This window comes from Delphinus delphis, chromosome 19 (assembly GCF_949987515.2).
Source record: "Delphinus delphis chromosome 19, mDelDel1.2, whole genome shotgun sequence".
NCBI lineage: Eukaryota > Metazoa > Chordata > Mammalia > Artiodactyla > Delphinidae > Delphinus > Delphinus delphis.
The window spans coordinates 20,444,320-20,470,694 of NC_082701.1; the positions used below are offsets into that span (position 1 = coordinate 20,444,320).

Consider the following 26,375-nt stretch of genomic DNA (forward strand, 5'->3'; position numbering starts at 1 on the left):
CAGCCTGGGCCAACCACTCCAGGGAGGGGAGTTGTGTGAGCTGGGAGATGCAGGTGGGAAGGTTGGGTGAACCCACGTCCCTAACACTGGACACAGGGCTGAAGTGAAGGGCGGCAGGGACAGTGAAGTGGGGAAGGGGGAGGGGACAGCCAGACCTCACTGTGGAGCAAAGTTCAGAGTGCCTCAGATTCCACTGGCTGAGCCATGCTCATCTGGGCATGGCTCAGCCTGGACGCCCCTCTGATCACAGAAGCATGGCCTGTGAGATGTCTGAGGGCCCCATGCCTCCTTTGTCCCCCTACCTCATTCTTCAGTTGAGAATATAGGCCCAGAGAGGGCAGTGACTTGCCCCAGGCCACACAGCGGTGAGTGGTGGGGATGAGGCCATTGCTCAGCTCTTCTGACTCTAACTCGGGCACTCTTCCCAGCGCACAGATTCTCTGTCTCTGTCTCTCCCCAACCCCCTTCCCTCTTTTCTCTACCTCTGGGCGCTTACTTGAGTCCAAGACCCATGGGAAAGACCTGGTTCTGTCTATGTCACCAGGTAGTTGGTGCTAAACATGAATCTTCAACCTGCTTGACAAGCCAGAGGTGCAGCAAACACATCTTGGACCTCAGGGGAAGAAGCGCTCGGGCGGGCTGGAGCAGCTGGTGCTGAGCCTGGCTGTGCACCCTAACCACATCACGTGACCTCTCTGGTCCAGCTGGTGCATCTGTAAAATGGGGGTGGGGGAGGCTCCAATGCGTGCACAGTGCCCGGAAGTGGTAGCTATGAGCGCTGGTATTAAATGAAGAGTCCCAGGGCGGAGAGTGGGGAATGGGAAAGCCCAGCAGGCGGGCCCAAGCTCTTTGCTTGGTTACACAGCAGGACGCTGGCAGGGCCAATACTGCCCTCCAGCAGCACCCTCAGAGCTGAGCCCAAAGGGCTCAACCTCAGACCTGCTTGGCTTTGGGGCAAGAGGCCGGGCAGCAGGGCCAGTCCACGTGGTCTCAGCCCTGCCCTGCCGCTCTCTGTGCTCCGCACTCCTGCTCTGGGGTCTGAGGTCTGCAGCTCCGGCTCTGGCAGAGGTTCAGACGAGAGGTGGGAGGCCGGGCATGCGCAGAGCGCACCACACCCCAGGGTGCTTCTCCATAGAAATAGCTAGGGGCTGGGCAGTGGGCTGAGCCTCTGTTCTGGCCACTGTTCCAGCTGCCTGGCTCCTGCGTGGAAACAGCAGACAGGTGGTGCGGGCTTGTGACCTGACAATCACGCTGTCAGCTCCTCGAACCACGCGGTGTGTTCCCTGTTTATGTGCGTTCTACAGCTTGCCGAGTGCACTCACAGCCTCAGCACATGCATTCAAACAGCCTGTGTGTGGTAGGTGCTTTATTTATGCAGCTTTCTCTACCTTTTTATCCAGTTGTTCAGAGCATCTGTGTTGGCTAAGGAACCCCTGCTCTTTTTTTTTTTTAACATCTTTATTGGAGTATAATTCCTTTACAAGCTTGTGTTAGTTTCTGTTGTATAACAAAGTGAATCAGCTATATGCACACGTATATCCCCGTATCCCCTCCCTCTTGCATCTCCCTCCCACCATCCCTATCCCACCCCTCTAGGTGGTTGCAAAGCACTGAGCTGATCTCCCTGTGCTATACAGCTGCTTCCCACTAGCTAACCATTTCACATTTGGTATTGTATATATGTCAATGTCACTCTCTCACTTCGACCCAGCTTACCCTTCCCCCCCGTGTCCTCAAGTCCATTCTCTACGTCTGTGTCTTTATTCCTGTCCTGCCCGTAGGTTCATCAGAACCTTTTTTATTTTCTTAGATTCCATATATATGTGTTAGCATATGGTATTTGTTTTTCTCTTTCTGATTTACTTCACTCTGTATGACAGACTCTAGGTCCATCCACCTCACTACAAATAACTCAATTTTGTTTCTTTTTATGGCTGAGTAATATTCCATTGTATATATGTGCCACATCTTCTTTATCCATTCCTCTGTCGATGGACACTTAGGTTGCTTCCATGTCCTGGCTATTGTAAATAGAGCGGCAATGAGCATTGTGGTGCATGACTCTTTTTGAATTATGGTTTTCTCAGGGTATATGCCCAGTAGTGGGATTGCTGGGTCATATGGTAGTTCTATTTTTAGTTTTTAAAGGAACCTCCATACTGTTCTCCACAGTGGTTGTATCAACTTACATTCCCACCAACAGTGCAGGAGGGTTCCCTTTTCTCCACACCCTCTCCAACATTTATTGTTTCTAGATATTTTGATAATGGCCATTCTGACTGGTGTGGGGTGATACCTCTTGTAGTTTTGATTTGCATTTCTCTAATGAATAGTGATGTTGAGCATCCTTTCATGTGTTTGTTGGCCATCCGTATATCTTCTTTTGAGAAATGTCTCTTTAGCTCTTCTGCCCATTTTTGGATTGGGTTGTTAGTTTTTTTGATATTGAGCTGCATGAGCTGCCTGTATATTTTGGAGATTAATCCTTTGTCAGTTGCTTCGTTGGCAAATATTTTCTCCTATTCTGAGGGTTGTCTTTGCGTCTTCTTTATGGTTTCCTTTGCTGTGCAAAAGCTTTGAAGTTTCATTAGAGGAGATTTCTTGGCAAGAAAGGGAGCGGGGATGTGTCCCTCGAGGCTCTGCTGTATCTGGGGTGACCAGCTGTCCCATTTTGCCCAGGACTGAGGGATTCCCCGGTATAAGGGACTTTATCACTGAAACCAGAATATGGGGAAACCGGGATAGTTGGTCACCATGGCCCTATTTCCCTGGCCATTCTAGAGTCTTCTGTGTCTCCCTAGGTGCGAGGCCCCCAGCTTCCTGCAACAACCAGGCTTGCTCGTCGATCTCCCAGGAGCCAGCCCGAGGCCTCCTCTACTCCCTTGGGCTCATCAAAGGAGACTATGCTGGAGAAAGTCAAGACGGTGGCTGGGGGCTTCCCTGGTGGCACAGTGGTTGGGAGTCTGCCTGCCAATGCAGGGGACACGGGTTCGCTCCCTGGTCTGGGAGGATCCCACATGCCGCGGAGCAACTGGGCCCGTGAGCCATAATTACTGAGCCTGCGCGTCTGGAGCCTGTGCTCTGCAACAAGAGAGGCTGCGATAGTGAGAAGCCCATGCACCGCGATGAAGAGTGGCCCCCGCTTGCCACAACTAGAGAAAGCCCTCGCACAGAAACGAAGACCCAACACAGCCATAAATAATAATAATAATAATAATAATAATAATAATAATAATAATATCACCCTTGATTTAAAAAAAAAAAAAAAGATGGTGGCTGGACTCCCACACTTCTTAGCCAGGCGGCTGAGGGCTGGGTGCTGACCACAGGCCCCTTTGAAGCACAGATGGGGACTTGGTCCTCCCGGAGACACAGAGGGGCGCAGATGAGTCTCGAAGTAGCCACCGGTCCAACGGGGTTCCGTTTTTACGAGGCCGGGAGATGTTCACGGGAAGCTGAGTAACAGGTTAATGAGGGGCTCTGATAGAAAGTGGTATTAACTTTGATGAGGAGAAAACACTTTGTAAAGGCCAACACCCACCGGGGCAGAGATATAAACTCGGGGTGAGGAGCTGCCTCTCTGCACTGGGGGCATCTGGTCTCGGAGATTGATCCCTTGTGCCGCCGAAGCCGTGGCTTCCAAATGCCTCAAGGCCGGCTTCTTGTCGGGGCCTCTCAAGGTCCCGGGAGGGGCCGGTGGGGACTCGGTTCGCATGTCCACGATGTACTCCAGCAGCTCCTGCAAGCTCCCCGGCCCGTCCCGGGGGGCCTGGAGTCTCTCTGCCCGCTCAGCTGGGCTGGGCAGGAGCGGCTGCAGGGCTGCCAGCTGTCTCCCCTCCGGAGGCTTTGCCAGCAGCTACAGCATGGAGGGGGAGGGGGCTGGGTCAGGGAGGGCATCCTTGCCGGCAACGAGAAGGAGACCATGCAGTTCCCGAACGACCCGCTGTCCAGCTACCTGCAGAAGGTGCGGCAGCCAAAGCGGGACAGCACAGAGCTGGAGAGCCGCATCCGGGAGCGGAGCCAGCAACAAGACCCCCTTGTGTGCCCCGACTACCAGTCCCGCTTCCGGACCATTGAGGAGCTCCAGCAGGAGGTGAGGGGTTCAGAGTAGGAGCCTGGTGCCAGCAGCACTGGCCTGGCAACCCTGCTCCCACGGGACACTTCAGAGGTCACAAAGCCTGGTCACATGGGTGGCCTCATTTGCTCCTCTCAATAATCTTATGAGGGAGGTATCATGAGGCCATTTTACAGATGAGAACACTGAGGCTCAGGCTGGTTATTCAAGGTGACCCAGGGGGCCGTTAGTGGAGCCAGAGCTTGAATACAGGCTCTATGAATCAACCGGTCGTGAGAACTTTAGTACCACAAGCCACCTCTCTGAGTTTTAATTTTTTCTTTTTTTTTTTTTTTTAAGGGGAGGGGCTCAGGGTTGATGTGTTTGGTGCAGACCAGGTCTCCTATAACTAACTCAGGGAAGGGAGAGCCTGTCAGAAGTTTCCTTCTTGCTCAGTTTCCTTCTTGCCCAGAAAGTCCTAGCTGACTCCTGAGAGGGACCATTTGTGTCCAGGGAACTACATAGTATGCTCTTGGTAATAACCTGCCGTGAACCCCCTGTAGTCCTGGGAGATAGGAAGACAGGAGGAAACCGCCGTGCCAGGCCTTCCCTGCAGCATTTCTCTCTCTCTAACCCAGGTGAGAGATGCTCTGCATTGGTAGGGCCCTTAGGGGTCACCTGCTCTGATCCCTACAGCATGCCCGTAAGGCTCCACGGAGTCTCAGTGCCAAGAGCCCAGGGATGGGTGACCCTCTTCCTTCAGAGGCAGCCTGCACCAGCTTTGGGGAGCTCCTGCCAGAAGAATGCCCTTTCTCTCACTGAAGTCACTTCTTTATTTCCCCTGACCCTGTGCACCAAGGCAGAGAATGCCAGGCTGGTGGTGCAGATGGACAACGCCAAGCTGGCTGCAGATGACTTAGGACCAAGTGAGTTGTCCCACTCGCTCATTGGTTGGGGGCTGGTAGAGCTGGACATGGGTGGTGCTCAGACTTTTGGTTATCGAGTCCCTGAGGCACAAGGCAGGACACACAGCACCAGGCCAGTCTGGGGTGGGATCTGACTTAGATATAAAAAGGAAAAGCAGCTTTAGGTGCCCTGTTATGTGCCTGCCAGGTACGAGATGGAGGTGTCCATACGGCAGCTGGTGGAGTCAGACATGAATGGCCTGTGTAGGATCCTGGATGATCTGACCCTGTGCAAGGCTGACCTGGAGGCCCAGATGGAGTCCCTAAAGGAGGAGCTGCTTAGCCTCAAGAAGAACCATGAGGGGGTGAGCATGGGGGGCAGGTAAACATGGGATCACGTGAGCATGGGGGAGGGGGATGAGTGAGTCAGTCCTCTGGGAAAGTTAGTGCTGACCCTGGTCTGTGGCACAGGAATTGAATTCGCTGTGGTGCCAGCTTGGTGATAGACTCAATGTCGAGGTGGACGCTGCCCCACCTGTTGACCTGAACCGTGTTCTGGATGAGATGAGGTGCCAGTACGAGGCCCTGGTGGAGGAGAACCACTGGGACGCTGACGACTGGTTCAACAGCCAGGTGGGTACATTGAAACAGTCAGTGTGACAGAGACATAGAATGGGTCACAAGAGTGACCTTGAGGCTGTGAGTCAGGAAGCCTGAGTTTGGGTCCCAGCTCTGTTTTGACCTCCCTGTGCACCTTGGGCAGGTTGCTGTCCTGAAAGCAACAGTTTCCCCAAGGGTGAAATGAATGGGGTAGACTGGGTGATCTGGACCTGGCCCATGATCCTAAGTGGCCTCTGTCGATCTCTCAAGCTGAGTCCCCAGTGTCCCTGTGTGTGTATGTTTCAGACCGAGGAGCTGAACCAGCAGATGGTGTCCAGCTTGGAGCAGCTGCAGTCCTGCTGGGCAGAGATCACTGAGCTCAAATGCATGGTCAATGCCCTGGAGATCCAGCTGCAGGCCCAGCACAGCATGGTGAGCCCGATGCTGGCTTGGGGCTGCTGCTGGACCAAGCTTAGCAGTGCAGGAGCCCTCCAGCCTCTATTGCTGACCACATGGCAGGTTCCAGAAGGTCAAGTTCTTGAGTGTCAGGGATTTTCTGTGCAGAGAAGAGGGAATAAGGGCCCAGCCCCCATTCACCAATGTCCCAGGGGTAAAGGACAGGAGACCTGTAGCACCAGCATGTCCTGGTAGCAGCAGCTCCTGTATTCGTGTGAGCAGATTCATTCTGGACAATTATCAGTGACTCAGAGATTTCATTAATAGGGGAGCTCCTCTTCATAGATCAGGAGGCTACAGGGGCTAATTGGCTCATCTCAGATGAGATATCTGGCTGTGGTTCATCCAGGCTCAGAGTGACTCTCTGAGCTCCCGTTCCTGGATTCTGAGGCCTCACTGAGACTCAGATGGATCAGGCGTGACCTCCTCGCTCCTCCTCTGACATCTAACCTTTTTCCTCCCTATACAGTCCTTGCCCTCCCAGAGAGATGCTTTAGAACCCACCCTGGCAGAGATGGAGGCCCGCTACAGCGCCCAGCTGGCCCAGATGCAGCGCCTGATCACCAACGTGGAGGCCCAGCTGGTGGAGATCCGCTGTGACCTGGAGCGGGAGAGCCAGGAGTACCGGGTCCTTCTGGATGTGTGGGCCTGGCTGGAGTGTGAGATCAACACACACCGGGGGCTGCTGGAGAACGAGGACTCCAAGTGAGGATCCCTGCACGCTCTCTCATCTTCTGAATACGATCTACAAAGTTCTGGGGATACAGCATGGTGCCTGGGAAGAGCCCAGCAGCTGGAATCAGGAGCCTTGGGTTTTAGTTCAGGTCTTGTTATACATTCATCGTGCAACCCTGGCAAGTCCCTTTTCCCTCTGGGCCTGTGTTTCCCCATTGGTAAAATGAGGGGGCAGGACTAGCGTATTTTTTCTTTTCTTCTTCATTCATTAACAAAAAAAATTTATTAAATTAATTCTTGAATGTAATTGATTATTCATATGTATTTCACTTTTAGTTAAATCAATATTTAGAGTTTTCATCATTATGACTTCATTGTATTTTTCACAGCCGAACTACATGATATATCATAATTACTTCTTTCTTTGACAACCGTCACTGAACTCAAGTGCGTGTGCCCGACGCACAGGGAGGCGAAACAAACCAACACATTGGAGTCTGGAGCAGAGAAAGGCTTATTGCAGGGCCCAGCAAGGAGAACAGGTGGCCCATGCCCCCAAACCCCGAACTCCAGGACGAGGGGGATTTTTAAGGTGCTCTGGGTTATTGAAAACAGCAACTGGAAAATTATAGTCTTTTGGCCTTTTTTTTCTCCTAGGCTCCCCTGTAACCCGTGTGCCCCTGAGCACTCACCCTCCAAGTCATGCGTCCCCTGTCTTCCTGTGGCTTCCTGTGGGCCTGGTGCAGCCCGCACCACCTGTAGCCCCCGCCCCATTTGTGTGCCCTGCCTGCGGGGCCGGTTCTGAGAGTGGCTAGTCCAGTAAGCCAAGGCCATTATCTCCAGGGCTTGGACTTGGCCTCAATTCAACCGTAATCCTAAAGCCCAATCCCCTGTCTTTGTGCAGAGCCCAGGCCTAGGCCTGGCCCTGAGAAGGCTTCCACACCTTCACCTTTCTCAAAGCCTGTCACTAAGGCTGGCCAACCCTGAAGCCCTCAGCTGCTCATCATTTCAACGGAGGTCAGGGTTTCTGTTCTCTGGCTGCCTCCTGGGCCAGGTTTTCCTTCTGGGTGCTGTTTTGGTGGGGTCTGAAATGCAGCAGAAGGCTCCTGTTGGAGGAACAATAAAGAGCGTTTGCTCTGGTTCTCCATGCCTAACCAGCTCTGTTCTGATATTGTTGGTTTGTGTCTCTGCTGGGTGAGGAGGGGTGACTCTTGGGCAGATGAATGGGGGAGGTTGGACCATGTATGACCCTGAGGATGACAGGGTCCCTGTGCCCCTAGTTGGGGTGGTTAGAGGTCTACAGTGTAGCATTTAGCTCAGCTTTCCTGATTAAGACCCTTCTCCAAGATTCCAGTGTTGTGACAGGTGACAGGTGACCAGACCCCTACTACTACCCTCTTAGTATATATGGTCGCTCTGGGGCCCCAGGAGAGGATGATGAACGCTGAGATCGGTATAATGTGAAGAATTTTAGGCCACTTCATTAGCCTCATGCCTGTGGTCCTTGTACGAGAAACAGTACGGAATCCCACACCCAGGGGACTCCATAAAAGTCCCACGCTTTTAGAAGCGTGATATCTTCAACCTTCACACAGCCCTTCCAGTTCAGCAAACCCCCTTAAAACCCACAGCCCATCCAAAGCAGGAGATGGGAGAGTGAGCCCGCCGCTGTGACTTCCACCCACAGTCCAGACAGTCTTGTTCTTAAGAGACTCATCATGTTCTCCTGTGCTCTTGACCTCTGATGAGGTGCATGGTGCCTTTGGGTCCCAAGGCATTTCCGCATGGAAGTGGGAGCTCCCAGCATCTCGGACCAAAGACTCACTTGTGCCCAGAATGTCCCTCCTCGACAGACCAGGCAAATGACAAAAGCCCCACCAATCCCAATGGGAAATGGAGAAGGATGAAGGGAAAACTCTGAGATAGAAAGGAAGACAGGTTGTCCCTAGATGGCCATACGCTCTTCATAAGATGCCAAGAGCACAGCTAAGGAGCTTCAGCGACATCAAGAGAGTGTGACAGGGCTCCAGGTGGAGAACAGATTGGTGAAAGATGCTGACCAAGGTAGTCCTGAGACCCCCAACCCTTAAGAGCACCCAGTAGAGTTCACCTTGATTCAATTTTAGAATCCTCCCCTTTCCCACCCCCCGTAAAGGAAGGCCTGGGGTTTTGGTTTCTCCCAGCACCCTCACTCCTGGTGCCCGGCACCACCTCAGCTCCCATCTTCTTGGAACCCCTTGGTCCTAAAGAAGATGAGGGTCTCAGGATCATTCAGTTCACTCAGCAAACTTTTACTAAGTGCCTCCCTGGGCCAGGCAGTGTGTCAGGTGCCAGGGGTGGGATTGACCCTTGTCTGAGGGAAGCCTTGGGATGGGACAGGAAGGATGTCCACTCACTGCCTCTCTCCTGTCCTACCTCAGTGGTGGAAGGAGGCCAGCTAAAGGGGGTCGTGGCCTTAGTGTGACAAACATGGGCTCCGAATGTGGTCAGCCTGACCTGGGTTCAAATCCTAGCCCCAGCGTTTACTGCTTATGGGAGCTTTAACAGGCGGTAGTCCCTTGGGGAGTCTCAGTTTCCTCATCAGTGAAATAGAGAACAGGACACTTACCGTGCTGTAAGGTCCCTGGTGCTTTGCCGAGCACACGCTTAGCATCTGAAAACTGGTAACTATCATTAGCTCCGTTCCAGCAGGGCGCCAGGATTGCTCTGAGGATGGGCGTCCACCTTTTCCTTGCCCCACTTTCATTTCTGGCTTCCTTCTGATTTAGACCCGCAGAGCTAATTCCTTAAAGACTGAAGAGATCCTGTCCTCTGAAAAAACAATGATCTGGAAATTACACTTAGAAAAAAGATATATATGCTCCTATCACCCGGTGGTTTTCAAACCCACCTGGAGGACTTGTTAAACACGGATGGCTAGGTCCCACCCTCAGAGTCCCTGATTCAGCTGGTCTGGGATGGACCTGAGAAACCACTTTTCTAACGTGTTCCTGAGTGATGTTGATGCTGTTGGTCAGGAGGCCACGTTGTGAGAACCACCACTACACGTTATTACAATAATGAGTGTAGGCAGACCTCACTTTCTCGTGCTTTTCTTTATTGTGCTTCACAGACACCGCGTGTTTTACAAATTGAAGGTTTGTGGCAACCCTGCATTGAACAAGTCTATTGACGCCATTTTTCCAATAGCATTTGCTCACTGCGTATCTCTGTGTCACATTCTGGTAATTCTCACAAACGTTCTCATGATTATTATATTCGTGACGGTGATCTGTGATCAGCGATCTTTGATGTTACTGCTATGACTTTCTGAAGTCTCAGATGATGATTAGCATTTTTTAGCAAGAAATTATTTTTTAATTAAATTCTGTACATGTTTAAAAAAATTTTATTTACTTATTTATTTTTTTAACATCTTTATTGGAGTATAATTGCTTTACAATGGTGTGTTAGTTTCTGCTTTACAACAAAGTAAATCAGTTATACATATACATATATCCCCATATCTCTTCCCTCTTGCGTCTCCCTCCTTCCCACCCTCCCCATCCCACCCCTCTAGGTGGTCACAAAGCACTGAGCTGATCTCCCTGTGCTATGCGGCTGCTTCCCACTAGCTATCTATTTTACATTTGGTAGTGTATATATGTCCATGCCACTCTCTCACTTTGCCCCAGCTTACCCTTCCCCCTCCCCGTATCCTCAAGTCCATTCTCTAGTAGGTCTGCATCTTTATTCCCGTCTTGCCCCTAGGTTCTTCTGACCACTTTTTTTCTTTTTTTTTTTAGATTCCATATATATGTGTTAGCATATGGTATTTGTTTTTTCTTTCTGACTCTGTATGACAGTCTCTAGGTCCATCCACCTCACTACAAATAACTCAGTTTCATTCCTTTTTATGGCTGAGTAATATTCCATTGTATATATGTGCCACATCTTCTTTATCCATTCATCTGTCGATGGACACTTAGGTTGCTTCCATGTCCTGGCTATTGTAAATAGAGCTGCAATGAACATTTTAAATTCTGTACATTTTAAAAAGACATAATGCTACTGAATACTTAATAGACTACAGCACAGTGTAGACATAACTTTTATATGCACTGGGAAACCTAAAAATTTGTGTGACTCGCTTTAGTGCAATATTTTCTTGATTGCCACGGTCTGGAACTGAACCTGCAATATCTCCAAGGTGTAATTATATCTTATATTTTTAGGGTAAGGATTAAATGGGCAATTTAATGCCAAGCGTCCAGCACAGCACCTGGTACTTGTACACGTTCAAAAAGCCTGGTCTGATGAGTCTCACTCCATGTGGTTGGTGTTTGCATCACCCGTCCTTCTGTCCTCTCTAAACAGTTAATACAGACAAAAGAACTGGAATTTATGGTTATTGCAGGAAATCAAACTGAGAGATGATTTAATCTAACGCTTTCAATTTGCAGGAGGGAACTGAAGCCCAGAGAGGTAGAGTGACTTTCCCAAGGTCACACAGCTAGTTAGAAGGTAGCATCTCTATTTTGACTTTTCTTAAGCAACACATTTCAGGGAATAGGGCTGGGCGGCATTTTTCCTTCCATGCCCCTTCACCAACTCTTCTAGAAATATATGAAAAAGAAGAAAAGTACTTATACTTCAATATTATATTGAGAAGATGCGTAAATAAAAAGTGGCTATATAACACACCCATAGTAAACACGAAGTGTGTGAGCCCACAGGTATTACAGGCAGGACTAAAAACCACTGGTCTCACCTGCTGCTTTCTTAAGAAGTGCCCAGTGGCTTCTAGAATCAGAGACACTTGCTCCTGGTCTCCTGGCTTTGCTCGTCCCAGGGCTGCAGTGTCACTTCTCAAGGGAGCTGATTCACTCTGCTCCTGTCTCTGGGGTCCCAGAGTGAGCCCCCCCATTGCAGAAAGCGAGGTCAGAGCCAGTTCCAGCTTGTTCAACAACAATAATCGAACTCTCTGTATGTGGAGCAGTGAGAAACGAAGGGGAGGATCCAGAGATGGTCGAGATAGAGCATCTGCTCACAGAGATATTCATGGCATTGACTTCCTTTCCCAAGACTGGGGTCCTTACCTCTCTCTTTCTCAGTAGCATCCAGTTGAAAGGAGGCCCCTGATTCTTAGGCTGTGCTGAGTTTGTTCTCTCCTCCCTAATATTATTTCCTTCCCCTGGGAGGAAGATGATGCATATTAATGAGATTCAGAGGCTCTTTTTCTTTCCTCCCTGGATTCACACCACTGCCAGCATCGGTGCAGCTTCCGTCACCCACACATTTCCTCCGTAAGGGGCCGGGCCTCCTCTTCCTGCAGGGAATGATCTCATTAAAAGGAGGGGTCGCTGCCCCACAGAACTGTGGCCTCTCTCAGGGACAGAGCAGGTGGGGCCGCAGGGGGCAATGCCACTAGCAGCACAGAGCCAGGCCTGGCAGCCCCACCCTAGAAATGAGGGCCCGGGCCTGGAGCTGGTCCTTTGAAGATGTATCCTGAGGCTCTCGCCCGGTCATCAATGATGGGAGCCCAGAGTCCTGCCTTAGCCAAATGACAAGCTTGGCCTCTTTCATGAGGAAAGGAACTCCTTCTTGGAAACCAAATTACAAATGAATGAGCAGCTTCCTCTGGGACTGGTGGTCTAGCATAAGCCCCCTGACTCCAAGGGTACATAAAAAGGCCCGAGCGGAATGGGGTTGGCAGACACGGACACTTCACGCAGCTGCAGCCTCTCCGACATGACGTCTAACTGCTCCCCAGCCTCCATCAAGAGCTGCCCCCCGTCACCCTCTGTCTGCTCCAGCAGCACGAGCTGCCGACTGGAGCTGTGCCTGGGTTACGTCTGCCAGCCCGGGATGTGCATGCCCTCTGTCTGTGCGCCCACCCCCTACCGGCCAGCCACGTGCCTCTCAAAGGCGCACTAGCCAGCTCCTGCCAGCCCGGCAGCTGCCGCCCGACCAGCAGAAGCTCCGGCTCCACGGGTTCCTACAGCCGATACTTCGAGGGTTCCTTCAATGGCGATGAGAAGGAGACCATGCAGTTCCTGAACAACCACCTGGCCAGCTACCTGGAGAGGGTGCGCCAGCTGGAACGAGACAACGCACAGCTGGAGAGCCGCATTCGAGACGCCTCCCGGTCTCGAGCGCCTGCCTTGGGTCCTGACTAGCAGTCTTATTTCAAGACCATCGAGGAGCTCCAGCGGAAGGTGAGGGCAAGCGGTGAACAGACTCCCTGGGAAGGAGACCCAAAGAGCTGGCCTTCCAGATCTGAATCTCACTCGTTTCTTAAGCTACGTTCAGGGAAAAGAAACTTCCCTAGGGCGCAGGATTATTTCCTAATTCGAGTGCTCAGCCGGAGCCCTTCACGTGGAAAGAGGCCTGGGATCTAGTCTCCGTTCTGTCATGGATTCATTGCGTGACTCTAGGAGGTCCCTTCCCTGGGCCTCAGTTTCCTCATCGGGAAAATGGGGATAATAAGGGTCCTTATGTCAAAGCGTTTCCATGGGTTAATACAGGTAAAGTGCTTAGCCCAGCCCTTGGTACGTGGTGAGTTTTCAGTAAACCTGAGTGCTCGTTAAGGACCCTTCTCACTGTCATGTCTAACAGAGTTTTTCCTCCCACGTTGCTCATTGCCTTCAAAATGGGGCATTCAGATTTATGAAGACCCAGGTGCTTGAAAAATAAACCTCACTGAGGAAATAAACCTTCTGAGGACTTGCAGTTCACTGAATATCCCTCAGAGTTCCAGAGGCTTCGGCAGGGATGGCTGCAGGGCTACTGGTTCTCCTCACTTGGGTTCTTTTTCCTTCTTCTTGTCCTGGGCCGACCCCCTCTGTGTGCTGTGGCCCCCAGGTTCTGTACACCGAGGCAGAGAATGCCAGGATGATCGTGCACGTCGACAATGCCAGGGTGGCTGCCGATGTCTTCAGGACCAAGTGAGTGCGGCCAGGGGACGGAGGCGCCCTGTCTCCCGGCACATGCCTGGGGGCAGCTTTCTGTCAGTTTCATAGACAGTAGGAAAAGCGCCAGTGGCTCAAGGTCTTCCCTGGGGTTGGCACTCAGTTTCACCCCTCAGTCGCTGACCCTGTCCTGACATAGGTACGAGATGGGGCTGGCCATGTGGCAGCTGGTGGAGGCCGACACCAGTAGCCTGTGCAGGGTGCTGGATGAGCTGACCCTGTGCAAGGCCGACCTGGAGATGCAGGTGGAGTCCCTGAAGGAGGAGCTGATGTGTCTCAAGAAGAACCACGAGGAGGTGAGGTCTGAAGTCCAGCTGAGGTGGTCCTGGGGAGCCCAGTGAGAAGAACGTGGGATTTGGGGTTGGGTAGTCATGGGCTGAAATTCCCAGGCCGGCCACAGATTGTATATGTGACTTTGCCCAATTTATTTAACCCTTCTGTAACCTTTCCTTTATGTTCTCATCTGTAAAATGGGGCTAACTCTATCGACAAGGCTGCTGTGAGAATTCAATGAAGTCACAGGTCTTAAACACCTGTCCTTTGGTTGGTGCTTGGAAATGCTAACGACCTTCCCTTCTGCATTTCCTGGACTGGCGTGACTGCCAAGGGCTTGTGGTGACTTGTTTTTCTCATGAGAGCTGCATAACAGGGGTAGAGTGGCCCACTAGGGCTGGAGGGGGCTGTTTTCTAGAACCAACATGGAATGGCCCGTCCGTCTCTGCTAGGCTGGACTGCGGGGGGTGGCCCCCATCTCGTCTAAGGGAGAGGTGAACTGCAGTGGTTTTCTTCCTTTCTTCTCTCCCCATCCTTGTTCCCCTTCCTCTCTTCTGTTTGCATATAATACACTTAATCCAAAAGCCACAGGTCGACCCTCTGCTTTCTGATTTTTCCTCATCTCCTGCAGGTCCTTGGAGGGGAACCCCTCCACCCTGGGCACCTGTATGCTGTAAAGCCCACCCGAGCGCTGGTGTTTTTTACCTCTTTCCCTGGGTTGACACTCAACCTCTCAACTTGGGATTTGAAAGCACAAGTGCCTCTGAATCCTGGCTGGGTTTCCTCAGGCTGAAGTGTAAAGTAACAATGTTACCACATACTCAATGAGCGCCCGAAAGCACCTGACTCACCCCATCTGGATCAGAGAACTGGGAACTGCCCCAGGAGGCCACTAATGAGGAGTTATCGCTGGTATCGGCAGCCTCAGCAGCAACTTTCTCTTCTTGGCAGGAGCCTGGGAGGCGCCTGCTCTCACTTGGGCCTTGAACCAAGGAAAGCCAGGCTCCTGCAGTGCTCCTTCCCGGACGAACGCACGCTGGGAGGGGGGCCGGGGAGACAGGGCACAGTTGTCCCATTTTAGTCCAAATGGACCAAACAAACCCCGATGTTGCTCCTGGCTTCTGCCAAAGCTGTAGGAAGCCTCTCCCATCACGGGGTGTCCAGGTGGAGCTGAAAGACCCTCGGGATGCTGCAGAGTGGCTGCAGTCCTCACAGGGCCCCTCTAAGGCAGAGGTCTTTAGCATCCTTTGCTCCATCTTCTCACATCTCCTTGGGGAGGTGATCTAGGATCTCACGACCTCACACTTGCCTGGTGTTCTTGTGTCTTTTCAGGAAGTCGATGCCCTCCGATGCCAGCTTGGGGACCGCCTTAACGTTGACGTGGACGCCGCAACCCCCGTGGACCTGAACAGGGTTCTGGAAGAGATGTGGTGTCAGTACGGGGCCCTGGTGGAGAACTAATCACAGGGACATGGAGGAATGGTTCACCAGGCAGGCGGGCCTCTCGCAGGGGGCTGGCCTCCCCAGGATCCCTGAGAGGCACCCCCAGCCTTCTCCTGTCTCCCCCACTGCAGATGGAAGCACTTAACCAGCAGGTAGCCACAAGCTCTGAGCAGCTTCAGAGCTACCAGTCAGACATCAATGATCTGAGACGAACGGTCAACATGCTGGAGATCGAGCTGCAGGCCCGACACAGCCTGGTGAATGCGCCTGTGGGCGCCTGTCTCCCAGCTCTGGAGCTCAGGCAGCACCGAATGTAGGGGCAGGCGTCCAGGAAGGAGGAGGGGGAAGAGGAAGAGGCGGGAGGAGGGGGACGGCGAGGGGGAGGAGGTCCAGATTTAACCACCACCATTGCTTGCCCGGCTGACCTCTCCTGCAGGGAGGTTTCTCCCAAGACCCAGCTCAGAGATAAAAGGGCCATGTTTCAAATCTGATGTGGGTTAGGTGGCTCCTGTCAAACACTTCCCAAGAAGGCTTGTCCTCTGCTTAGCCTGCCCTTCCAGACCCATGCTTCTCAACCCCGCCTGTGCAGATTTAAAAAGTCTCCATGCCCAGGTTCTTCCCCGGATGAATTATAGCAGAGTCTCTGGAGGTGGGGCCTGGGCATGGGCATTTTTTTAGCGTCTCCCACATGACTCTAAAGTGCAGCCAGGGTTGAAGACCACTGATCTCAGTGATGCTTGTAGCGGGGGAGCCTGGAGAACCGCAGGTCCAAGGCCTGAAGCCTGAGTAAGGTTGAAGAAGGAATAAGGGATTCAGCGTCATGTGAACGGAGGTTCAGACGCTGGCCTGTCACTTCCCAGCTGTTTAACCTTGAACAAGTCACTTGACCTTTCTGGGCTTCAGTTTCCTCAGTGACTCAGGTAGGGAGGGGTCATTCCCAAACCCAAGGAGAGACTTGTCTCTTCTCGGCTCTTTCTTTCTTTCTTTTTTTAAAAAATTGAATGGAAGATTCTTTAAATTCTATAGCGCTTTACAATTTTCAGAAGTTTCACATGAGTGATTTCACATAATTCTCTAATAACCCTTTTTTCCCCTACCCTTATATTGCCCCTCACCTTTTCCCTCTCCCCACTGGTAACCACTAGTTTGCTCTCTATATCTGTGAGTCTGCTTCTTTTTTGTTTTATTCACTAGTTTGTTGTATTTTTAGAATCCGCATATAAGTGATATCATACAGTATTTGTCTTTCTCTGACTTATATCACTTAGCATAATGCCCTCCAAGTCCATCCATGTTGCTGCAAATGGCATTATTTCATTCTCTTTTTTTTTTTCATTCTCTTTTATAGCTGAGTAATATTCCATTGTGTACATAAACTCCACGTCTTTTTTATACACTCATCTGTTGATGGACGCTTAGGTAGCTTCCATGTCTTGGCTATTGTAAATAGTGCTGCTATAAACACTGGGGTGCATATATCCTTCTGAATGTTTTTGTTTTCTTCATATATATACTCAGGAGTGGAATTGCTGAGTCATATGGTATTTCTAGTTTTAGTTTTTTAAGAAACCTCCATACCGTCTTCCACAGTGGCCGTTTCTCGGTTCTTTCTAAGGTCATGGAAAATAGGTCCTCTCCTCACAGCTATTTTGTCTTTCCTTTTGCCTTAGAGAGACTCTCTGGAATCTACCCTGGCAGAGACGGAGGCCCGCTACAGCTCCCAGCTGGCCCAGATGCAATGCCTGATCACCAACTTGGAGGTCCAGCGGGCCGACATCCACTGTGACCTGGAGCGGCAGAGCCAGGAGTACCGGGTGCTGCTGGATGTCCAGGCCCGGCTGGAGTTTGAGATCAACACGTACCGGGGGCTGCTGGAGAGCGAGGACTGCAAGTACCTGGGGTGTGAGAGGTTTGGAGGAGGTTATAGGAAGCAACTGGATCTACCCATAAGGTACAGCCCTGTCATGATTAATAAGGGATTAGGAAGCCGGGATGATCCAAAGACGTCAGGCAGGTCTTCATGCTGCCATCCCACACCTGGCCCATTGGGACCATTCTGCTCCATTCCAAGTTGGCAGACTCCTTCTAAGTGCTCAGCGTGTGCCAGCGTGTGCCAGGGGATACTGAGACGGAAGATGACAAAGCATCTGTTCTCAAGCCTTTTTTATCTCCAGGGAGACAGACATGCCACTGGAGATCATACTGGGGAAGGGTGGATGTTTGGGGCACTTGGAAGGATTATGTAGCTTCATGTGTTGAGCTGTGGTGGAAAGGAGGACAGGAAAGATCAGCTGGGCCCCATTCAACGGTGAACCACAAAGGCCATGCTGGGGAGGGAGGGCTTTATTTTATAGGCAGTTGGGAGGCCTTAACTTCTTTTTGAGGAGGAAATGATAGAATTTGCTTAACTGCCTAGCTCCTTGCTAGATGGTAAACAACTGGAACTCAGAGAAAAAATATTTTTATCCCCTCCATCTGGTGCATAGTAGATGCTCAGTAAACGTTTCTTGACCAAGTCAATGAGAGCTCAAAGCTGCTCTTCAGGAAGATGGCACAGATGGCAACAGGAAGGGCTGAGTAGAGAGAGGGAGGAAGGGCTGGGCACGGGAGCCATCCAGGAGGCCTTGGATGTGGTCTAGGTAATAAACAATGGAGAAGGTCTGAATTTGGGCAGTGGAAGTATCCGCCCCCAGCCGTGGTACAGGCAGAATTGGCAGGGCTTGGTGGCTGCCTGGATGCAGGATACCTCTGGGCCTTGGATACCTGGTGGGCTGATGATTGTAGGTAGACATTCAGCCTTGCTTCTCTGCCATTTAGAATCTTGCCCTCCAGGGCAAGGGTTGCAAAGTCAAATATTTTTCAAGAACTAGGCCATGAACATACGTGAGTGACATGGGTGTTACTGTGGGACAGTGGATAACCAGGGAGCTATGGCTTGTCCAATGAAGGTGGTGCTGCCTCCTCAGGGCCATTTCTACCACATATGATGAAGATTCAGTACTGCTGGATCTTCTCATTATTCAAGGGAAGCTGGGAAGCTGCATTTCTTTTAAATGTTTAGGTTCTTTTAAAACAAATGTTTTAAGTTCTCCTGATTTTTAAACCTTTTCAACAAATTTTAAAAAATACAGGGGCTTCCCTGGTGGCGCAGTGGTTGAGAGTCTGCCTGCCGGTGCAGGGGACACGGGTTCGTGTCCCGGTCCGGGAAGATCCCACATGCCGCGGAACGGCTGGGCCCGTGAGCCATGGCCGCTGAGCCTGCGCGTCCGGGCCCTGTGCTCCGCAACGGGAGAGGCCACAACAGTGAGAGGCCCGCGTACCGCAAAAAAACCCAAAAAACCCAGCAACAACACACTGAACACTGGATGGAGGCCAAATAGCCCAGAGACAGGACAGGCAGCCTGAGGACAACATCCAGCCTGAAATGTGTTTCATCTGGCCAGTACTGTATTTTTTTTTTTTTTTTTTTTTTGCGGTACGCGGGCCTCTCACTGTTGTGGCCTCTCTCGTTGCGGAACAGAGGCTCCGGACGCGCAGGCTCAGCAGCCATGGCTCACGGGCCCAGCCGCTCCGCGGCACGTGGGATCTTCCCGGACCGGGGCACGAACCCGTGTCCCCTGCTTTGGCAGGTGGACTCTCAACCACTGCGCCACCAGGGAAGCCCCTTGTTTCTCTCTTAATTTCAACTTCTTGCCCAGTTTCTGAGCCTTTTAATTCTTCTTAATTCTGGCAATGACACAGTTGTTCTGTTGGGGGCTAGGGTAGGGGATTTGGTGGAAGTCAAGTTGAATAAGAATAGGCTTTGGAGTGGAAGGAAACAGATACTGAGAACGGCTTTGACACTTTATAATTGGCTTGAGCCAAGAAAAATGACTTCACATCTCTGGTCCTCAAAACCTTATTTATTTATTTTTGTAAAATTAAGATAAGAATACCCACTTTATACGGTGTAGGAAGGATATAGACAATATGGTTGATAAGTCCCCTAATACACATGATAGGTGCTCCTAACACACATGATAGGTGCTCCTATCATAACAGACTTTAGAATCAAGGAAGTAAGGCAGGAAGAGGGGTTGCAGTGACTCTGATAATACAAATCTTTTGAGTTTCATGGTCAAGTTCTTAGATGATATTCCAAAAGATTATTGTTCAGTGTTGTTTGTTATTGGCTTCTTGAGCTCACTGTTTTTGGTCTGGATCAGGCATGGTCTTCAGAGTCACCCTCATACTGATGAGTTTCTTAGACACTGTTTAAGACACCCATGGCTACCCAAGTTATTGTGCTTCCTGATGGACAGGAACGTAACCAACTGTGTGTCAGGTATGAGCCTGGCATATAGGATGTGCCAGGAGATGTGCTGAATGAATGGACTTCATAGTCTTTTTGCCCCTTAAAATGAGACCAAAAGGCAAACAACTGAAGAAAGAAGAAATACAGAACTTCTTGTTAATCAAGAAGCCTATAACATCTACTAAGAATCAATTTCTTCCCTGGGTCGGGAAGGCTGGTTGAGTTTTTACCCAGGTCAATGCCACTGTAGTCATAGAAGTTTGTCTCTCTTGCTGCTCCAAAGACCAACAGGAATAGTCATGCCTTCTGTGTGGACACATCAACAAGGAGGCCAACCCCAGTCAAAGCACAAACATCTGATGGCTGAAAGGACTTCTGTTCTTTTAAAATAATAAAAAGCTTCTGACTTCCCACCCACAGCCAACCTGATATCAGAGAGCCAAGAGGCACCTCAGATTCTTCAACATTCCTTTAATGAGATAAGGAACTCCTAATGGTAAACTCAACAGCTGAGTAGCAGGATGATGGTGCAACAGGAGGTAGAGAATCAAGCAGGGAGGTCAAAGCATGGAGACCACACCCACCTGGGATGGGGTTTAAAAGGGCCGGGAGGGAAGAGGGTTGTCAGACTCAGTGGCTTGGCCTTCCCGGCGGCTCTGAACCTCCTGTGCATCCTCAGCCCACCATAACTTCCTCCTACATCAGCTCATCCCACTGCCTGGGCTGCACCAACACTCCTGGAGCAAGAAACATCTGTGTCTCCTCCACTGACATTAGAGACTAGCCTGGGGCAGAGGTCAACAATGCCCCCCTATGTCTCTCAGCCACTCTGGCACACGCCAACCGAATCCCAGTGGGAACAACCCCTCTGGGCTGACCCAGCCTCTGTCTGCCCACAGCTGCAATGCCGCCTGCCCCTTGCTGGGGACCTGCCACATTCCTGGCAACATCGGAATCTGCAGGACCTATGGTGAAGGCTCCCTTAACAGCCATGAGAAGGAGACCATGCGGTTCCCGAATGACCAGCCGGCCAGCTACCTGGAGAAAGTGCGCCACCTGGAGCGGGACAACATGGAGCTGGAGACCCAGATCCAAGAGTCGAGCGAATGCCATGAGGCCACTGCGTGTCTGAACTATCAGAGCCACTTCTGCACTATCGAGGAGCTGCAGCAGAAAGTGAGGTTTGCGATGCTCTCGATCAGAGGTTGGCAAGCAACAGTCCCTAGGCCAAATTCAGCCTCCTGCTTGACTTTGTAACTAAAGTTGTATTGGTACGCAGCCACGCTCACTCACTGACGTATTGTCTGTGACCGCTTTTGTGCTACAATGGCAGAGTCGAGTAGTCATGACAGAGATTCATGGTCTGCAAAGCCTGAAAGATTTACTATCTGGCCCTGTACAGAAAAAGTTGACTGACCCTGCACTAAATGTTCAGGGCCTGGATTGGCAGTGGAATCAGCCACAGATAAAATTATTTTTAATTGAAGTATAGTTGACTTACAGTGTTGTGTTAATTTCTGCGGAACAGCAAAGTGAATCACTTATACATATGTATGCAAATTCTTTTTTATATTCTTTTCCATTATGGTTTATCCCAGGATATTGAATACAGTTTCCTGTGCTATACGGTAGGACCATGTTTTGTTTATCCAGTCTATATATAGTAGTTTGTATCTGCTAACCCCAAACTTGTGGGAAGAGAATCTCTTGAGTGAAGGTGAATGTGAATGTGAGAGGGATGAGACGTAGGATTTGATTCCCCAGGATTCTGAGTTTACGCTTTCTGAGTTTCAGTGCTTACAATTCCTAAATTGTAGTTGCAAAAAACAGGGCAACCTAAGTTCTGGTGCAGCAAAAGGGGTCAGGGGAGTATGTTCTAATGTCCTTTATGAGCCAGTATATATCTATTCAGTAATATTGGTCTCTGCTGTCCCCTTTGGTTATAATGCAATACTTCTTAAGAGACTTCATCTTAGTTTTGGAGACAGAAAGACAAAGAATATCAGAATAAGGGCCATGACTCCAAAAAAGATGTTTAAAAAAAAAAGACTAAGGCAAAAAACAAAATTAAATTGGGCTTCCCTGGTGGCGCAGTTGTTGAGAGTCCACCTGCTGATGCAAGGGACGCAGGTTCGTGCCCCGGTCCGGGAGGATCCCACATGCCGTGAAGGAGCTGGGCGTGTGAGCCATGGCCGCTGAGCCTGCGCATCCGGAGCCTGTGCTCCGCAACGGGAGAGATCACAACAGTGAGAGGCCCGCGTACCGCAAAAAAAAAAAAAAAAAAAAAAAGACTAAGGGCCATGGAGCTATGGCTAGATTCAGGGAAGACCTTTGAGGAGGTTGACCAACCAGTGAAAGGGACTTATTAAGAATGGATCCTGGGCTTCCCTGGTGGCGCAGTGGTTGAGAGTCCGCCTGCCGATGCAGGGGACACGGGTTCGTGCTCCGGTCCGGGAAGATCCCACATGCCGCGGAGCGGCTGGGCCCGTGAGCCATGGCCGCTGAGCCTGTGTATCCGGAGCCTGCGCATCCGGAGCCTGTGCTCCGCAACGGGAGAGGCCGCAACAGTGAGAGGCCCGTGTATCGCAAAAAAAAAAGAATGGATCCCACCTTACCTGAAAGCGTAATAACCAGCCCATTGTTCTGTGGCTTAGATTCCACATCTTGTTTATACCAGGTTAAGCATCATATCTAGCAAAATAAAATTAAGTCTTTGCTATATGTTCAGTTTGCAACTACCTTCCATCTCTTGCTTCTTTTGGCTCTATACCTTCACCTTTTGCCACGCATCCTCTTGCATGTGCCCCTCCTGTACCACACCAGCATAGCTCACATGTTTGGGAGTTCGTGTTGTCCAAGAGGATGTTGTAGTTTGAACCCAGCCAATGGTGCTTCCTTTGACTGAGGCCATAGATGGCTCTGGGAACGAGCAAATCCCTGAGTGTACTTTCTTTTCCCAGATACTATGCGTCAAATCTGAGAACAGCAAGCTGGTCGTGCAAATAGACAATGCCAAGCTGACTGCTGATGACAATAGGACCAAGTGGGTTGGGGTACCACACTTGGGGGAGGGGCCAGATGTCTACCTGGACTTCTCTCTCGTGAGGCACTTGGTATAGGAGATGTAATCGACCAAGATCCCAAACCCACAGTTACAGCAGGAGTAAACAGAGGGCATTAAGCCCAAGGTCTTGAGAAAACACCCCTGGCGACCTGCAGTTGTTTAACTTTTATAATTTACAATCTGATTTGGAACGCATCCTCCACTTGATTCTATGTAAGAAGAACCGGGTGAAGTGGGCAGGGCAGTGATGGCATCTCCTTCGTGAGGACGCAGAGGCTCAGAGCCCTAATGGCACTTGCCAGAAGTTGCACGGCGTCGAGCGGTAGAACCAGAACTTGGCCCCGCATTTCCTACCCCGAGGTCATTTCATGCGAAACTCCGCTGCCTTGGTAAAGGATGTGTTTCCACACTGCAGCTCGACCAATTTGTGAGCGCTAATTATTCATGACAGAAATCATGGTCCGCAGCCTACAGTGGAGGCATGTGAAGGTCAAAGGGTTTATATTCCCTAGAGGGTCCAATGTAGGAGCAGGGAAGGACATTATATATATATATATTTGTTGTTCTTGTTGTTGTTTTTTGCGGTACGCGGGCCTCTCACTGTTGTGGCCTCTCCGGTTGCAGAGCACAGACCCCGGATGCGCAGGCTCAGTGGCCATGGCTCACGGGCCCAGCCGCTCCGCGGCATGTGGGATCTTCCCGGACCGGGGCACGAACCCGTGTCCCCTGCATCGGCAGGTGGACTCTCAACCACTGTGCCACCAGGGAAGCCCAGGACATTATATTTTATTGTCTCTTTTCTGGGCACTGTGGACGCCTCACTCCTCCAGAGTTAAGGAAGCCGTTTCCTTTCTCTCATTCTGCCAGTTTGGCTTCTAATCTGGGACAGAATCCAGGGTCCATCTCAGCTGGGGGGGTGGAAGAGGACGGTTTACCTGGCTGCTCTGTAGCCTCCCCTTTGGCCATCTGCCCACGAGGGCAGCGTTGACCACAGTCCATCCTGGTATCCTCAGTACCGGCCACTCTGCCTGGTTGTCTTAGGTGCTTAGTATTGAATGAGTGGGGATCACCCTGCTGTTTCTGTGAGTGCATGACACAGGAAACGCCAACTCACAACTGGAGGGCAGAGGGAAGGCCAGCAAGGCATGCTGTAGGTTGTGTCCTGGGGCCCCTCTGCTCTCTAACCCCAACTCCTGTGCCTGCCCTGGTGAAGGTACCAGACGGAGCACTTGCTCTGCCAGCTGGGGAGGGGGCCGACGTCTGTGGTCTGCACAGGGCGCTGGACGACCTCACACTCGCCAAGGCCGACCTGGGGGCCCAGCTGGAGTCCCTGAAGGAGGAGCTGCTCTGCCTCAAGAAGAACCACGAGCAGGTGCGGGGCCCTTTGTGTGACACGTGGAGACGTCCTGGGGGTGAACTCAGGCTCCTTTGGAGGAAGCAGTGAGGCTCTTCCTCCTGCTTGGGTGGAAGCTCGTGCCTCGCTGTTAAGCCTTGAAGGGGAGCTCTGGCTTTCCGTGGGACCTCGCCCACTGAAAGGCTCTGGAAGCTGCTATGCTGACGCAGGCAGCACCTCATCCTCAGAGGAGGGCAGGGAAATCGCTGGAGGGGATGGGAAGTGGGAGGTGAGGCTTTGAGTAGAGGGCAGTGGGGGCCCCATGTATGGGACATCCTCCTATGTCCACAGGGAGTCCACGCTCTGAAGTGTCAGCTGGGGGACCAGCTCCGGACTGAGCTGGACGTGGTGCCCGCTATGGACCTGGGCGGGGTGCTGGAGGAGATGCGGTGCCCGTACGAGGCCCTGGAGGTAGAGCTGCAGGCTCAGCTCACGCTGGTGAGTTCCTTTGTGGGCATGGAAGACTCAGCTGGGCTCCCGCTTCCCATGGGCAATTCCCAGGTTCGGTACATGCGTCACTTAGATACAGACCAGGGACCCAGCTTTAACCTGATTCCTCACCTTTGCAAGAACACTCTCGTAGATGGGGACGCAAGAACATTCATGTGGTGAGGGAGGTTCTGCAAACGTCTCCTGAGGTCTACGAGGAAGAGTCACAGCGCGTTGCTAGTTGTCACAGCTGAGGACTGGATTTTTCTTGGGGCCTGGCAATGGCTTGGGGTGTCATAGCCTTTCTGAAGAGACTGAGGACAGGGTCGATGACTGTTAACCTCTTTCCCTCTTTCTTTGGTCTGCAGAACTGGCTGTGTGAATCCGGGGCCCGCTTCGGCACTGAGCTGGCCCAGATGCAGTGCCTCATCGGCGATGTGGAGGCTCAGCTGTCGGAGATCCGGGCTGACCTGGAGCGGCAGAGCCAGGAGTACCAGGTGCTACTGGACGTCAAGGCCTGGCTGGAGGGTGAGATCGCCACATGTTGGAACTTTCTGGAGACTGAGGACTGTACGTATGTAGCCTGATGTTGTTTGTGTCAATATCATGTGTAAAAGCAGAGACGTCTTATTAGGAATGACTCAAAAGGAGGCGTGGCATTGCAGACCCCACCTCTGGGGACAAACTTGCTACCCAGCAAGCCTGGTGGGCTGCCTGGACGTGGAGGAGGGTGTGCAGGGCCTCTGCAGCTCATGCCGTCCATTGTGTGGCCCATGTTATGCTCCCAGGTGCTAGTCACTCCCACAGGGGCTAAAATACTGAGGGCTCTGTGCGTTTAGGTTTTGCTAAATTCTCTCTGGAATATTCCAGGAGCTTTTAAAAATATTGCATGGGGCAGTGGTATCTATTCTCTCATTTTAGTTCCTCAGTAACGCTGTGACAAAGGTAGGACAGATAGTACACCCCTGTGAGAAATAAGGAAGAGGACCAGGGGCTGTGTTTAAATGAAGAGAGTGGCCGGCCACCGGCTTTGCACACAGGCGCTCTGAGCTCTGGCCGCAGCCTCACTGTGAATTCCGGGCAAGTCACTCCCCTCTCTAGGCCTAGAGGGACCTGTACCGTCTAAGCCCCCTTTTCTCTTCCAATTCTAAAGTGCCTATTTATTTTGGATTTTCATACACTTCTCATGCCAATATTTAAGCACCTTTTTTTCTTCTGCAGGCTCCCCTGCAACATGTGCGCGACCCTAGCCTCCAGCACCTGTGCGGCCCCTGCAGCCTGTACCCACTGCTCTCCCTGCCTTTTCGGGCCTTCTCGGGCCTCCTGTGGGCCTTGCTCAGAGCCTCGATGCTGAATTACTCCTCAGCCAGAGATGCCAGAAAATGGGAGATGTCTGTAGTCCCTTGGCTCCAACCCCCAGTCCTGCCATCGGAGGCCTTTCTTCCCCAGCCAGCCTGGGGGAGACTGAAGCCAGGCAGTGCTTCTCTGTTGACGGGCTTTCCAGCCCGGTAGCTCAGCCCTGGCCCCTGGATTTGTGCTTCCTCTCTTCAGGATGTCCTGACTGCTCCATTTTCTCTCTTCTGCTGCCTCCTGATCTCTCTGAGATGGGGAGGGTAACCTCGCTTTTATTTCGCTAATAAACTTTACTTCTGCAGCATAAGGAGTCCAGTGCCTGCTGGTCTGTTTCTCCATCCAGACCGTGATGCAACCGTTCCTGTAGAAGCAGGGGCTGTGGCTCACTCACCAGAGTGGTTCTGGAAGATGGCAAAGCCAGTGAGGACCGTGGTTAAAAGTGGAACTGCAGCAAGATGGCACAGATGAGGGATACCCAGCTCTGGA

The 26,375-nt window shown here is 51.4% G+C and overlaps 3 protein-coding genes across 3 annotated transcripts; all 3 read left to right on the plus strand.

The window, feature by feature from the left end:
- Positions 1 to 3,722: 3,722 nt before the first annotated feature.
- Positions 3,723 to 7,763, plus strand: LOC132414787 (keratin, type I cuticular Ha5-like). The gene is given in 8 exon segments (XM_059997651.2): positions 3,723 to 3,863; positions 3,866 to 4,100; positions 4,879 to 4,984; positions 5,168 to 5,324; positions 5,431 to 5,592; positions 5,866 to 5,991; positions 6,500 to 6,720; positions 7,348 to 7,763. Coding segments are annotated over 8 exon segments (1,296 nt in total). The 3' UTR covers positions 7,496 to 7,763.
- Positions 7,764 to 12,372: 4,609 nt separating this feature from the next.
- Positions 12,373 to 25,890, plus strand: LOC132414964 (keratin, type I cuticular Ha2-like). The gene is given in 9 exon segments (XM_059997965.1): positions 12,373 to 12,603; positions 12,606 to 12,887; positions 13,534 to 13,616; positions 13,780 to 13,936; positions 15,246 to 15,368; positions 15,370 to 15,408; positions 15,488 to 15,613; positions 17,027 to 17,247; positions 25,758 to 25,890. Coding segments are annotated over 9 exon segments (1,395 nt in total).
- On the plus strand, positions 20,172 to 25,123 carry LOC138413895 (keratin, type I cuticular Ha8-like). The gene is given in 8 exon segments (XM_069540108.1): positions 20,172 to 20,189; positions 20,330 to 20,543; positions 20,546 to 20,826; positions 22,611 to 22,693; positions 23,928 to 23,940; positions 23,943 to 24,086; positions 24,399 to 24,545; positions 24,905 to 25,123. Coding segments are annotated over 8 exon segments (1,119 nt in total).
- Positions 25,891 to 26,375: the final 485 nt, after the last annotated feature.